This window comes from Salvelinus fontinalis, chromosome 28 (assembly GCF_029448725.1).
Source record: "Salvelinus fontinalis isolate EN_2023a chromosome 28, ASM2944872v1, whole genome shotgun sequence".
Lineage (NCBI taxonomy): Eukaryota > Metazoa > Chordata > Actinopteri > Salmoniformes > Salmonidae > Salvelinus > Salvelinus fontinalis.
In genome coordinates this window covers 13,512,882-13,527,593 of record NC_074692.1, presented here as the reverse complement: position 1 = coordinate 13,527,593, position 14,712 = coordinate 13,512,882, and the positions used below count along the sequence as shown (strand labels likewise).

Genomic DNA, 14,712 nt, shown 5'->3' with positions numbered 1-14,712 from the left:
TGTATGTATATATGTATGTATATATATATATATGTATGTATGTATGTATGTATATATGTATGTGTGTGTGTATTGACTTTTATATATTTTTTTAATTGGGGGGGAAAGAAACTAAATATACAGTTGAAGTCGGAAGTTTACTTAGGTTGGAGTCATTAAAACTCGTTTTTCAACCACTCCACAAATTTCTTGTAAACAAACTATAGTTTTGGCAAATCGGTTGGGACATCTACTTTGTGCATGACACAAGTAATTTTTCCAACAATTGTTTATTTCACTTATAATTCACTGTTTCACAATTCCAGTGGGTCAGAAGTTTACATACACTAAGTTGACTGTGCCTTTAAACAGCTTGGAAAATTCCCGAAAATGATGTCATGGCTTTAGAAGCTTCTGATAGGCTAATTGACATCATTTGAGTCAATTGTAGGTGTACCTGTGGATGTATTTCAAGGCCAACCTTCAAACTCAGTGCCTCTTTGCTTAACATCATTGGAAAATCAAAAGAAATCAGTCAAGACCTCAGAAAAAAATTGGAGACCTCCACAAGTCTGGTTCATCCTTGGGAGCAATTTCCAAATGCCTGAAGGTACCACGTTCATCTGTACAAACAATAGTACGCAAGTATAAACACCATGGGACCATGCAGCCGTCATACCGCTCAGGAAGGAGACGCGTTCTGTCTCCTAGAGATAACATACTTTGGTGTGAAAAGTGCAAATCAATCCCAGAACAACAGCAAAGGACCTTGTGAAGATGCTGGAGGAAACAGGTTCAAAAGTATCTATCCACAGTAAAACGAGTCCTATATTGACATAACCTGAAAGGCCACTCAGCAAGGAAGAAGCCACTGCTCAAAAAACGCCATTAAAAAAAAACAGACTATAGTCTGCACATGGGGACAAAGATAGTACTTTTTGGAGAAATGTCCTCTGGTCTGATGAAACAAAAATAGAACTGTTTGGCCATAATGACCATTGTTATTTTTGGAGGAAAAAGGGGGAGGCTTGCAAGCCGAAGAACATCATCCCAACTGTGAAGCACGGGGGTGGCAGCATCATGTTGTGGGGGTTTTTTGCTGCAGGAGGGACTGGTGCACTTCACAAAATAGATGGCATCACGAGGAAGGATAATTATGTCGATATATTGAAGCAACATCTCAAGACATCAGTCAGGAAGTTAAAGCTTGGTCGTAAATGGGTCTTCCAAATGGACAATGTCCCCAAGCATACTTCCAAAGCTGTGACAAAATGGCTTATGGACAACAAAAGTCAAGGTATTGAGTGGCCATCACAAAGCCCTGACCTCAATCCCATAGAAAATTAGTGGGCAGAACTGAAAAAGCATGTGCGAGCAAGGAGGCCTACAAACCTGACTCAGTTACACCAGCTCTGTCAGGAGGAATGGGCAAAAATTCACCCAACTTATTGTGGGAAGCTTGTGGAAGGCTCCCCGAAACGTTTGACCCAAGTTAAACAATTTCAAGGCAATGCTACCAAATACTAATTGAGTGTATGTAAACTTATGACCCACTGGGAATATGATGAAAGAAATAAAGCTGAAATAAATCATTCTCTCTACTATTATTCTGACATTTCACATTCTTAAAATAAAGTGGTGATCCTAACTGACCTAAGACAATGGATTTTTTATTAGGATTAAATGTCAGGAATTGTGAAAAAGTGAGTTTAAATATGGCTATGGCTCTGGCTAAGGTGTACAGTATGTAAACTTCCGACTTCAACTTTACTTTAAAATGGCTAAAACCAAATCTAAACTGTGTAGATATGATAATGGACGTGCATTCATACAGTTTCTTGACTGTGTCCCGCTAGACAGTCAGGGAGCATCGACAGTTCCAAAAACGATGGATAGAGGACTATTTTTAGCACAAGGAAAAGTTACCAATTTTCATTGCAGCCCTCCGGACCTCATTGAAGACCAAATGCGGCCCCCGGGGCACAATTAGTTTGACACCTCTGCTCTAACTTGTTAAGCTGATGTCTTCTTCAGATGTTTATTGGTCTCTCAACGCCAGTGAAGGGGACATTGTTATTTGATTTCACAAAACGAAAAGGTGGTTCATTCTTCCAAATTCAAAAGAGATTGCTATTTTTGGAGCGCATCGAGACAGCTTTAATGGTGTTGTTAAGCTTATTTTATGAAGAGAGAGCCAACTGGAGTCATGGATAGCCGTCTTCGAGAGAGCTGCTCATTTCCAAAGCTTCCAAAGGATCCCATGCCTCTCTCATGATGATTACAGTAACATGCACTTTCCTAACAGGTTGCTCTGGTTTATGGGAGTAAACAAAAGCCAGTGTTGGCCATCACACCTACTCACTAATACAATCAAGTCAATTGTTTTCTATTTAATATTTATTTTACCAGGTTGTCTCCTTGAGGTAAAACAACCTGTTTTTCAAGGGAGACCTGGACTTGTGGTTCTTCAACTGAATTCTGTTCAGAAATATAAAATTAGGTCTTCTTTGGGATTTGATTTTGACAAGATACAAATGCCAAAGAAGATCAAAATGTCACACATGCCCATCTCACAATAGAGGTTTGTGAAGTAGAGCTGTAACTGTGAAACTAGGACATTGTTTTCTTTTTTCAGAACAGGGATCAGCAGGGTCAAGCCTTAAACCAAAGCAACAAAGTGTTCCTCTACTGTGCCTTCCTCGACTACAGGTTGGGTTTACATATGCACACTGAAATATATCTATTTCATGTCTATCACTGAAATAACTCATTTTGCCCAAAACATCATCATCATATACATTACATCCTTGATACATAGCATCAATACATTTGGTACAGTATATATATTGAGGGAGGGAGTGTGCAACCTTCAGTAAAAACACTGCCATCTGATAAGCCAATGTTTTGGCTGTTTAAATGCTATAAATCATTGTGAATTGTGACTGTTTTACTTGGACTCATTATGCTTCCTGTCCCCTTCCTTCTGTGGTTCATGAAAAAAAATGAAATATTTGACAGCCCTATTCAAAATCTAATTCTGCAAAACATATGTGTTAAAGAGCCTCCCACATAATCGTTTTACCTAGAATATAATCCGGTTTAGGGAGTATGTGCCATTGTAGAATTATCCCTGCTGTTTTGACAGGCATGTTTATGTGTGTGCTTGCATATGTGTCTAACAATCTCTCTGTCTCAACTCCTGTGTGTCTATGTGTCTCTGTCCACTCACACACACTCTCTCTGTCTGTCTGTCTGTCTGTCTGTCTGTCTGTCTGTCTGTCTGTCTGTCTGTCTGTCTGTCTGTCTGTCTGTCTGTCTGTCTGTCTGTCTGTCTGTCTGTCTGTCTGTCTGTCTGTCTGTCTGTCTGTCTGTCTGTCTGTCTGTCTGTCTGTCCTCCATCAGTTCAAAGGTGGGTGTTTGGTCCAATGAGGGCTGTGTGCGGTCCGGAGGGAACATGTCCTACTCGGTGTGTCTGTGTAACCATCTCACCAACTTCGCCATTCTCATGCAGGTGGTTCCCATGGAGGTAAGATCCCCTTTCCTTTCCTCTCCTCCACAACACGCAGTCCCATGCAGAACCTTGCTGTGTGTGTGTGTGTGTGTGTGTGTGTGTGTGTGTGTGTGTGTGTGTGTGTGTGTGTGTGTCCTCTTTCATCACTGCACCAGTGATTTATGTGAATATATTTGCACAGGGGCCTGTGGTTCACCACACAGTAACTTCTCCCCATCCAGAGGTCCTGGTTCTGCTAGAATGTTCAGCATACCTAAGTAACAACGTTGTTTTCAGTAGTGATTTAATAGGGCATTGCTGCAGACTACCATGATTAGGTGTGGTTTCTTTGGGTCTCGACATGAGGCGATGGTCCATGCCTCAAAGACCATCTATTCCCACAGTCTGTTTGGCTCAGGGATTCTCAAGCTATACTCACTGGCCAGTTTATTAGGTACACCACCCCGTTCACGAAAATGGGTCGCTCCTACAGACAGTGAGTCCCGTGTCCGTGGCTTGCTATATAAAGCAGGCAGACAGGCATCGAGGCATTCAGTTACTATTCAATTGAACGTTAGAATGGGCAAAACAAGTGACCTAAGGGTCTTGGTATGATCGTCGGTGCCAGGCGCTCCGGATCCAGTATCTCATGAATGGCTTCCCTCCTGGGATTTTCACGCATGACAGTGTCTAGGGTTTTCCCGAGAATGGTGCTACAAACTAAAATATCCAGCCAGTGGCAGTCCAGGTGGGGGGAAACATCTCGTTCATGAGAGAGGTCGAAGAAGAATGGCAAGAATCGTGCAAGCTAACAGGCAGACAAATAACGGCTCCAGTACAACATTGGTGTGCAGAACGGCAGCTCAGAACGCACAACTTGTCGATCCTTGTCACGGATGGGCTATTGCAGCAGACGATCACAACAGGTTCCACGCCTATCAGCTAAAAACTCAAAAGAAGCGGCTCCAGTGTTTACACAATCCCCAACACTGGACAGTTGAGGAGTGGGAAAACATTGCCTGGTCCGACGAATCCCGGTTTCTGTTGCATCATGATGATGACAGAGTCAGGATTTGGCGTAAGCAGCACGAGTCTATCCGGCCTGGTACAGGCTGGTGGCGTTGGTGTACTGGTGTGGGGAATGTTTTCCTGCCACACATTAGGTCCCTTGATGCCAATGCGCAACAAATGTTTCCGACACCTTTTAGGTACCTACTAAACTGTCCGGTGAGTGTATACCTCCCTCTTTGTAATAGATGTATACACACTACTTAACCAACTACATGTCAATATCATACCATGAAGGCCACAATCTCCCATTCTTCATAAACCTGTACCCCAAACTTTTATTGGAACACAGTCCAGATCACGTCACAGTTCATCACCATTAGTGCATTGTATTCTCCTAAATGGTAATCCAGGCAATAGAGGCCAGAGACAATAACCGTCCTCTGTTATCAAAAGGCCAGCAATATTCACCCTGTGAGTGTGGTGACCGACCATCCATCTTGAATAGATTCCCAAAATAGAAAAGGATAACCATCCTTTTTGTTGCGTTACTCAGTAATGTATTGAAGCAGTCGTCTCCTTGATGCTATACTTTCCTCAAGTCCCTCTAATTAGTGGGCAGCAGCCTTATCCCTCAGCGGGATGGGAACATCCCACGCATCCCTATTCTGGAAGGCTGGGACTGCTCCACTGTCCAAATGACAAGGCACACGCTGCAGTTAATGGAGAATCAAACCTCAATGTCTGGAAATAACCTCAGCTAAAAAAAACAGCAACATGCCGTACAACACACCCACAGTCATATACATGTAACTGACAAAATAAGGGAAACACCAACATAAAGTGTCTTGATAGGGCGTTGGGCCACCATGAGTCGGAACAGCGTCAATGCACCTTGGCATAGATTCTACAAGTTTGTGGAACTGTATTGGAGGGATGCGACGCCATTCCTCCTCGAGAAATTCCATAATTTTGTGTTTTGTTGGTGGTAAAAGCTGTCTCAGGCGCTGCTCCAGAATCTCCCATAAGTGTTCAGATGGGTTGAGATCTGGTGACTGAGACAGCCATGGCATTTAGTTTACATCACTTTAATGCTCATCAAACCATTCCGTGACCACTCGTGCCCTGTGGATGGGGGCATTGTCATCCTATTAGTTAATTCCTTAATTAACTCAGGAACCACACCACTGTGGAAGCCCCTACTTTCAATATACAGTACATTGTATCCCTCGTTTACTCACGCGTTTCCATTAATTTGGCAGTTACCTGTAACTAGACACACACACACAGGAAGAGAAAAGGGGAATCATCCTTGATATACAATTGTCAAGGACAAGACATATGTGCAGCACCATAGTTTGAGAGTGAACCTCATTGAGAATCAGGTCAGGGGTATTCTCTTTACCATGCCACAGCAGCTTTAAAATGGTGACAGAGTGTTACCCAGTCCAGTCCAGCACAGAGGTCCTCCAGTGAGAACACTAGTAATGAGGGTCACTGATCCCTGTTAAAGCCCAGCACTCGACATCACACCACTCTACTGGCTGGCACTGGGACTGGCCAGGGAGGTTGGACAGGACACTAAGCACTGAGGAGGTCAGACATATTGAAGTTACTTCCTGCCATGGAGGCTAGCCATGCAATAAAAGCAATAAAATGACATCCAAGAGAGTGGCATGATCAGAAGTATGGGCAAGATATTTTTTTATTATTTAACTAGGCAAGTCAGTTAAGAACAAATTCTAATTTACAATGACGGCCTACCCCGGCCAACAGTGCGCCAACTATGGGACTTCCAATCACGGCCAGATATTATTCAGCCTGGATTCAAACCAGGGACTGTAATGACACCTCTTGCACTGAGATGCAGTGCCGTAGACCACTGCACCGCTCAGGATCTTTTGAGTGTCTGACGTTTATTTTGAAATGTAACTATGTCACTTACCATGAACATGTAAAGAACAGGAAGGCCTGCACACTGTTTCATTTATTTTTTTACGTTTCGATCAGAAACAGATCTTTGAGTTCTCACATCCCAAAATATACACATTTCACCTCACATGACCATATGCATAGCATGTGTGGAAACTATTTATTTCACCAGCTAGGCTAGTTGAGAACAAGTTCTCATTTACACCTGCGACCTGGCCAAGATAAAGCAAAGCAGTGTGACACAGACAACACATGGAATAACATACAATAACACAAAACAAGTCAGTGACACAGTAGGAAAAATAAGTCGAAATACAGTGTGTACAAAAGGCATGGGGTAGGCAATAAATAGGCCATAGTAGCGAAGAATTACAATTTAGCAGATTAACACTGGAGTGATAAATGAGCAGAAGATGTGCAAGTAGATACTTTTGCGCAAAGTCAATCATAATTAATCACAGAGGTACATATAAAAAAGGTACATATAAAAGGATTGTATACTGTACATACAAAATCGGTTATAACCTAGGCAACAGTAAAAAGAAAGATTACGTTGGAATACACTCCCATATGACCATTACATCCAGGATGCGCGTTGGCTGTAGATCTATACTGAATAGAAATGGAAACGCAATATGTAAAGTGTTGGTCCCATGTTTCCTGAGCGGAAATGAAAGATCCCAGAAATGTTACATACTCACAAAAAAACGTATTTCTCTCAGATTTTGTCCACACATGTTTACATCCCTATTAGTGAGCATTTATCCTGTGCTAAGAATGCATCCATCTGACAGGTGTGGCATATCAAGTAGCTGATTAAACAGCATGATCATTAGAGGTGCACCAAGTGCTGGGTACAATAAAAGGCCACTAAAATGTTTTCGCAACACAATGCCACAGATGTCTCAAGTTGAGGGATTGTGCAATTGGCATGCTGACTGCAGGAATTTCCACCAGAGCTGTTGCCAGATAATTTTATGTTAATTTCTCTACCATAAGCCACCTCCAATGTAATTTTAGAGAATTTGGCAGTACATCCAGCCTGCCTCAACACTTGTAACCACACCAACCCAGGACCTTCACATCTGGCTTCATCACCCGCGGGGGTGCCCAGTCATGTGAAATCCATAGATTAATGAATTTATTTCAATTGACTGATTTCCTTATATGAACTGTGAAATTGTTGAATGTTGCATTTATTTTTCTATTCAGTATAATTACAGTTAGATGTTGAATCCCTTCATACAAACATCAGACCTCAGGATAAAACCCAGATGCAGGCAGTTCGATGTAAAAGTGCATTACAAAAACAGGGGGCAGGCAAACGACAGGTCAAGGGCAGCCAGAGGTCAGTAATGGTCCAAAAGGTACAGAAGGTACAAAAGGTACAGAACGGCAGGCTCAGGGTCAAAGCAGGCAGAGGTCAGTAATCCAGAGTAGTGTCAAGGTATAGAACGGCAGGGTCAGGGCAGGCAGAATGGTCAAAACAGGGAATAGAGAAAAACGGGAGTACGGGAAAAAACGCTGGTGGGCTTGACAAGACTAAGGCAAACTGGCAATTGACAAACAGAAAACACAGGTATAAATGCACATGGGATAATCGGGAAAATTGGCGACACCTGGGGGGGGGGGGGGTGGAGACAAGCAAAAGACAGGTGAAACAGATCATGGTGTGACATCCTACCTGGGCACATACCTGGTTGATCGGGATGCCGGCGGTGGAACTCAGTGATGAGGGCTGGGTCCAGGATGTTCCTAGCGGGGACCCAGCACCTCTCCTCTGAACCATAACCCTACCAGTCAACAACCAGTTACTAGAATCCCCAACTCCGAGGTCGAACACTCAGGAGATGAGACGGGTAGAGGGGTGGGCCTGGAAAGAGGAGACATAGGTTAGTGAGACAGAGGTTCAATCTTTGATACATGAAACGTGGGATGTATACGGAGAGTGCCGGCAACAGCAGAGGGGCTAAGGAACTTGGAAATGGGGAAAGGGCCGATAAAGTTTGCGGGACTCTACCCAAAGGGGCAGATCCCGAGTAGATAGCCATACCCTCTGCCCAAGACAAAAGCGGGGAGCCGGCGTCCGGTAGTGATCCACCTGTCAACGATACCTGGAGGTGGTCTTGAGAAGAGCGGACCGAGCTCTCTTCCAGGTATGCCGACAGTGGCAGACGAACATCTGGGCAGAGGGTATGTTGACCTCCTCTAGGAAGAGCGGGGGCTGATAACCCATGGAGCACTCGGAGGACGAGAGCCCAGTGGCTGAGCAGGGAAAAGATGAGTATGTCTTTGAGGTAGATGAACCGGTTCAACATATCCCGGAGAACGTCATTAACCAGGGCCTGGAACACAGCAGGAGCATTGGTCAAACCGAATGGCATCACCAGGTATTCATAGTGTCCGCTAACAGTGATGAAAGCTGTCTTCCACTCGTCACCTTCCCGTATCCGTACCAGGTTGTAGGCATTCCACAGGTCTAACTTAGAAGATAGTGGCCCCCTGGAGCGCCTCGAAAGCCAAGGAGATGGGTGGTAGCGGATATGCACAGGCAATACAGTTTTGTCCTTCTTCTCCACATAGAAGAACGCTGCGCCGGTGGGGGAGGCAGAAGGACAGATACCCCCTGCAGCCAGGGAGTCCTCGATGTACGGCTCCATAGCCTTGGTCTTCAGACCCGACAGTGAATACAGCCGTCCCCGGGGTGGTGTAGTGCCGTGGAGAACTTCAGGCAATGGGCTTGGCAGAACGGGCTCCAGTCCACGATAGTACCAGCAGTCCAGTTGATAAGGGGATTGTGGCTCTGGAGCCAAGAAAACCCCAATACCACGGGAACCTGAGGAGACTTGATGAGCATAAACTGTATAGACTCACTGTTGTTCCCGGACACACGCCGGTAGATAAGAGTAGTATTGTGGGTACCCTGCCTATAGAGCATTCATCCAGTGCTCTAACGTCCAGGGAACTGGAGAGGGGCTGAGTGGGGATGCCCAGCTCAGACACCAGGGTGGCATCCATGAAACTCGTCAGCCGAGAGTCAACGAGAACGAGAACCCGGAGAGATTTAGTCTGGTCGCCCCACAGCAGGATGACATGAAGAGGGGTGCAAGTAAGGGGAGGCCCACCAGATTACTCATACCTACTGATGAGCCTGGCCTCTTTAAAGGACAGGTAGACACAATGACTGGCAGTTCCGCAATACATACAACTCTGTGTGGTATGTCTGCGTAAGAAGTGCTGCCGAGTTGCATTGGCTCCGAAAAAGGAGTCAGCAGACCTCGGAGACTCTCGGGGGAACTCGGATCTTCTCAGGGACATAGACGCTGGGGACTTCCGGAGTTCCTCGGAGGCAAGGTGGGATCCTTTGGCGAGCGATTGGGACCGGAATCAGACCTCTCCCTCCTACGTTCCTGTAGCCGCCCATCAATCCGGATGGTCAAGGCGATGAGCGAATCGAGATCCGTAGGCAGCTCCCAGGCTACGAGCTCATCCTTAACCTCCTCCGATAATCCATGAAGGAATATGTCAAACAGGGATTCCAGGTTCCAGGCATTCTTGGCAGCCAATGTGCAGATATCAACTGTATAGGCCGCCACACTGTAGGGAGTCTTGGCGAAGCTTCAGTAATTTCCGGGCAGCCTCTCTCCCAGACAACGAAGAATCAAAACCCTTTTTCACCTCAGCCACGAACTCCTCCAAACTGAAACACATGGCAGATTGTGGTTCCCACACCGCAGTAGCCTAGACGAGAGCCCTCCCGGACATTAGCGTTATGAGATACACAATCTTCGAGCAGTCCGAGGGGAAGAACGAGGGCTGCAGCTCAAAGATAAAGGAACACTGGGAGAGAAATGCCAGACAGGTTCCTGACCCTCCAGCGAAGCGTTCCGGAGGAGGTATGTGGGATTCTCGGGAAGCCGGGGTGCCCTGGAGAGACACACTGCTGACAGCGGTGTTACTGGGGGTCTGGGAGGTTACTGTCATGGCCAGCGGCCTCATAGATAATCCGCTGGAATTGCTCCAGAAATGTATTCTAGGCACAGTCATGGCGTTCTGCCAATGTCTGGAATCCCTCCAGAAGACCTCGGTGTAACTCCTCGTGTCTCCCGATGGTGGTTCCTTGGGAGGAGAGGGCGTTGCGGAGTTGGTCCGAGTCTGCTCGGTCAGTCATGGCCAGGTCGTACTATCAGACCTCAGGATAAGACCCAGATGTAGACAGTTTATTACAAAAACAGGGAGCAGGCACACGACAGGTCAAGGGCAGGCAGAGGTCAGTAATCCAGAGCAGAGTCCAAAAGGTACAGAACAGAAGGCAGGCTCAGAGCAGGCAGAATGGTCAAAACCTGGAAAACTAGAAAACAGGGACTAGAGCATAAAAACAGGAGTACGGGAAAACCGCTGTTAGGTGGCTTGACGAGACAAGGCGAACTGGCAACAGACAAACAGAAAACACAGGTATAAATGCACAGGGGATAATGGGGAAAAATGGGCGACACCTGGAGGGGGGTGGAGACAAGCACAAGACATGTGAAACAGATCAGGGTGTGACAAAATCAAAGCAAACCATTAGCATTCCCCCATAAATATTGTCAGTTTTCTTAAGGGTGTTAATCATGTCCATAGAATCGCTACATATGCAGGGAGTGACACCACAATGGGTTTTAGGGGGGTGATTTTACCACGAACCTATACAGGATTCCGACGGACAGGAAGTCCGTTTCCTTGAAAAGGAGCCTCTCTATCAGCCATAACATACGCAGGCAATGCATACGCGGGACCTTTAGTACACAGAATGACTATGACAAACAAGCGCACTGTCTGGATGAGCGTTTCAGACAACGGGGTTACCCAGAGGAATGGCTGCATGACGCACGGGACGGTTACTATGTCCCAGAATGACAGCCTCACTCCCCCCCAACAGTTTGACCATATCATTAAAAAACACTCTCACATCCTGATCACTGACCCGCAGGTAGTCTTAGAACGCGCCCACAACATCAGTCAAATGGTGGTGAGGTCTGATCTTCCACCAGTGCCACATAGCACATTCCTAGACAATGTGGCGGAAGGTAAATACAGATGTGGCGGATGTACCCATTGTAACTTTACGAACAAATGCACAACGTTCCCGTTCAATCACCCCATCACGGGCAAAGGCATCATTACGTGTTCTTCAAAAGAAATGGTATACCTGATCACGTGTATTTGTGGTCTATGCTATGTATGAAAAATTCAGCGAGCTCTGAAAACAAGGATAGCAGAACACAGGAGTAATTTCAGGACTGCGCATTTCAGGGCTGCGAATTTCATGGAGGCTAGTCACAACATCAGCTCTCTGGGATACATTTTTATCGAACACGTTAAGGCTCTTAGGAAGGGGGAGATACTGATCATCTTCCACTGAAAATATAATTGTATTGGATTCACCGTTGGTCCACCATGTCTCCTGAAGGTCTGAACCAAGAGTTTGATATCAAACCATTTATTACACGGATATGTTACGTTGATTTGTCTTGCCATGTAGTTCTCCACTTGTTAATTTTGTACATATGCTTGTATTAGATTTTCTGTAACTACTACATGTGACCATCTCATTGATATTAAATTATTAGAGGTACACAAGTTGTTTTAAATAGGTCACTGTAATTATATATACGGCCACCGCGCGTCCTGCGGGTAATGGTATTCCAAAAGTTTCCAATGTAATATTTTTTTTAACCTTTGCCTAGCTTTGAACTCGGACCAATTTGTATGTATATAATCCCTTATGACCATATGTCCCTTCGTGATTAATTATGATTGACTATGCACAAAAGTTAATTGAATTGTTTCGACACCGTCCGTCATGTGCGTAATGGTCATGTGAGTAATGGTCATGTGAGGTGAAATGTGTATAACAGAGCTCCGTTTTTTTGACCTGACAAAGATCCGTTTCGGATCGAAACGTTGTCGATAAAGCGGTGAATTGGGAGCATAAACAGTGTGCAGGCATCCTGTTCTTCACAACTATTCTTTATTAGCCCATCACCTACGTTTTTAAGGATGTGTGTATGACCACAAACTTGGCTACTTACCATAAATATCCCACAGAGGGCAGTGTTGGTTCATAGTGAAACTCAGCTCAGTTCAAACACTGTGTCCCTACTAGAGAATCACTACTTTGTTTTAATGCTCTTCTCAGTTCAGCTTTACATTATTTCTCTAGTAATGTGTTCAATGCAATATATTCTGGTCTGTATCCTTTTGAAATGAATCAGCCCGAACATGAATCTAAACATCAAACTTGTGTCTGGAATGTTTTACTGAATTGTGATGATTCTCACGTTTCCACAGCTAACCAAGGCCCACCAGGTGGCGTTATCAACCATCAGTTACATTGGCTGCTCTATATCTATCTTCTGTCTGACCATCACACTGGTGACATTTGCAATCTTGTCGTGAGTATCCCTCCATCTTTATTGTTCACTGACTCAATCAAAATAAACGTATCAAAGCACCTCACATGTGCTGTGTGTCACACATGCTCTTTATGAGTGGTATTCGCCCCATTATGATTAAATGTTACATCAAACTTATTTTATAAATTTCTGCTAATATTCAATGTTTTTATTTGTGTTTGGCCTTTCAGGTCAGTGAGCACTATCCGTAACCAACGCTACCACATCCATGCCAACCTGTCCTTTGCCATCCTGGTGGCCCAGATCCTGCTGCTCATCAGCTTCTGCTTTGACCCAGGCACGGTAAGCACCTCATAACTAGAGTCAGAGGATCTCATTGGCTAGAACCAGGAAGTGATTTGCACTTACTGTATGATGGTGATGATAAAGAAGAGGAGGCAGAGCGTGCTGACAGAGATAATGATGCACCCTGTGCCCTAGTTTTAACCTTTAACCCCTCTCCTCTCTCAGCTGCCCTGTAAGGTGATGGCTGTGCTGCTCCACTTCTTCTTCCTGAGTGCGTTTGCCTGGATGCTGGTGGAGGGCCTGCACCTCTACAGCATGGTCATCAAGGTTTTCGGCTCAGAGGGCAGCAAGCATTTCTACTACTATGGGATTGGCTGGGGTACGTCTTGTAACTGTATTAATGGTCCTTTTTAGGCACAAATGTCTTAATGATCCTCATGTTTTTATTAATCTCAAACTGGATCAATCGGTTTTCCACGTACACCTGCAGCTACATGCAATAATATGCTGTGCTTCAAAAGACCAATCATGAACAATGTTTCCCACAATTAAAATTAACCTTTAGTTTGGCCTTCAGACTTCCCAGGTCTCTGTTAGCCAGAGTGGACAGACAGACAGGAGGATGTGTGTGCGTGTGTAAGTGTGTTCCTTTTAGCTGTCTGGGAACACTGCGCCTCCTCCACATGCTGGAGTGATTAATAGAAATAAGTTCCCATTTTTATCATTTCATATGTTGTTGGCCGAAGTAATGCTGTGATTTGTGGCCAACAGCAAATTAAGTAGTGTAGATGTGTCCAGCCTCAGTAAAAAAAAAAAAAAACACTGCCATTTGGTAATTTACAGCTCCTGTTGTTAGCAGTGAAATCAGGCTTCTGACCCTTTATTCTTCATTTCCTCCTTTAGCGTAACAGTTTAATTGTTCTTTGCTGGGGAAGTCTGTAAATCTCTGTGGACTTAGCAACTCATTAAAACAGATGAAAGCATGACCAAGACTAGAACCATGTTGGTGGGAATTAAAAAACATCCGGTGTCCTCCACTGTCGGTCTTGCTAACTTTCATCTCATACTCCTTGCCAAACCTGATTTAGAAAACATTAGACTGAAGTCAATACTGTATAAGGAAGCATATACTAAAGAATGTAATGTTAGAGATCTCATGGTGTGTGTGGTATCTTTTTATCTTGTAACTAACATGTCCTCTCTTCTCCCAGGGTCTCCATTGGTGATATGTGTGGTCTCTATGACATCAGCCTTGGACAGCTATGGAGAGGTTGGGAAGTAAGTCACTGAGTCAACACACTCCAACCTGGACATTCAAAACTACTTGGCAGCACTCTGTGCCATTGGATATAGTTAAAATATCAATACTGGTGCCATGAAACTGCCATGAATTAAGAGATATGTATCTAGGCATATTTATGTATAAGTAGTTTACAGAGTAACTGGAGATGGAAAGTATAATGTGAGAGATGTCGACCAAGCTTGTTATCTCTCTCCTCTCTCCCTCAGCTGTTGGCTGTCCTTGAAGAATGGGGCTATTTGGGCGTTTGTGGCACCAGCACTGTTTGTCATTGTGGTAAGAGAACTGAAGAAATCACCACTAACTGTTTGTTTATTTCC

General features: G+C 44.7%; 1 protein-coding gene across 2 annotated transcripts in view; it reads left to right on the top strand.

Moving 5' to 3' along the window:
• The window catches only part of LOC129826221 (adhesion G-protein coupled receptor D1-like), a 51,120-nt gene that overhangs the window by 33,573 nt on the left and 2,835 nt on the right, over positions 1–14,712 (top strand). For both annotated transcript variants that reach the window (XM_055886707.1, XM_055886706.1), the window contains 7 exons: positions 2,615–2,688; positions 3,382–3,505; positions 12,743–12,846; positions 13,038–13,149; positions 13,318–13,471; positions 14,304–14,370; positions 14,602–14,668. In XM_055886707.1, the coding sequence (XP_055742682.1) occupies positions 2,615–2,688; positions 3,382–3,505; positions 12,743–12,846; positions 13,038–13,149; positions 13,318–13,471; positions 14,304–14,370; positions 14,602–14,668 (702 nt within the window). The remainder of the gene's footprint in view (positions 1–2,614; positions 2,689–3,381; positions 3,506–12,742; positions 12,847–13,037; positions 13,150–13,317; positions 13,472–14,303; positions 14,371–14,601; positions 14,669–14,712) is intronic.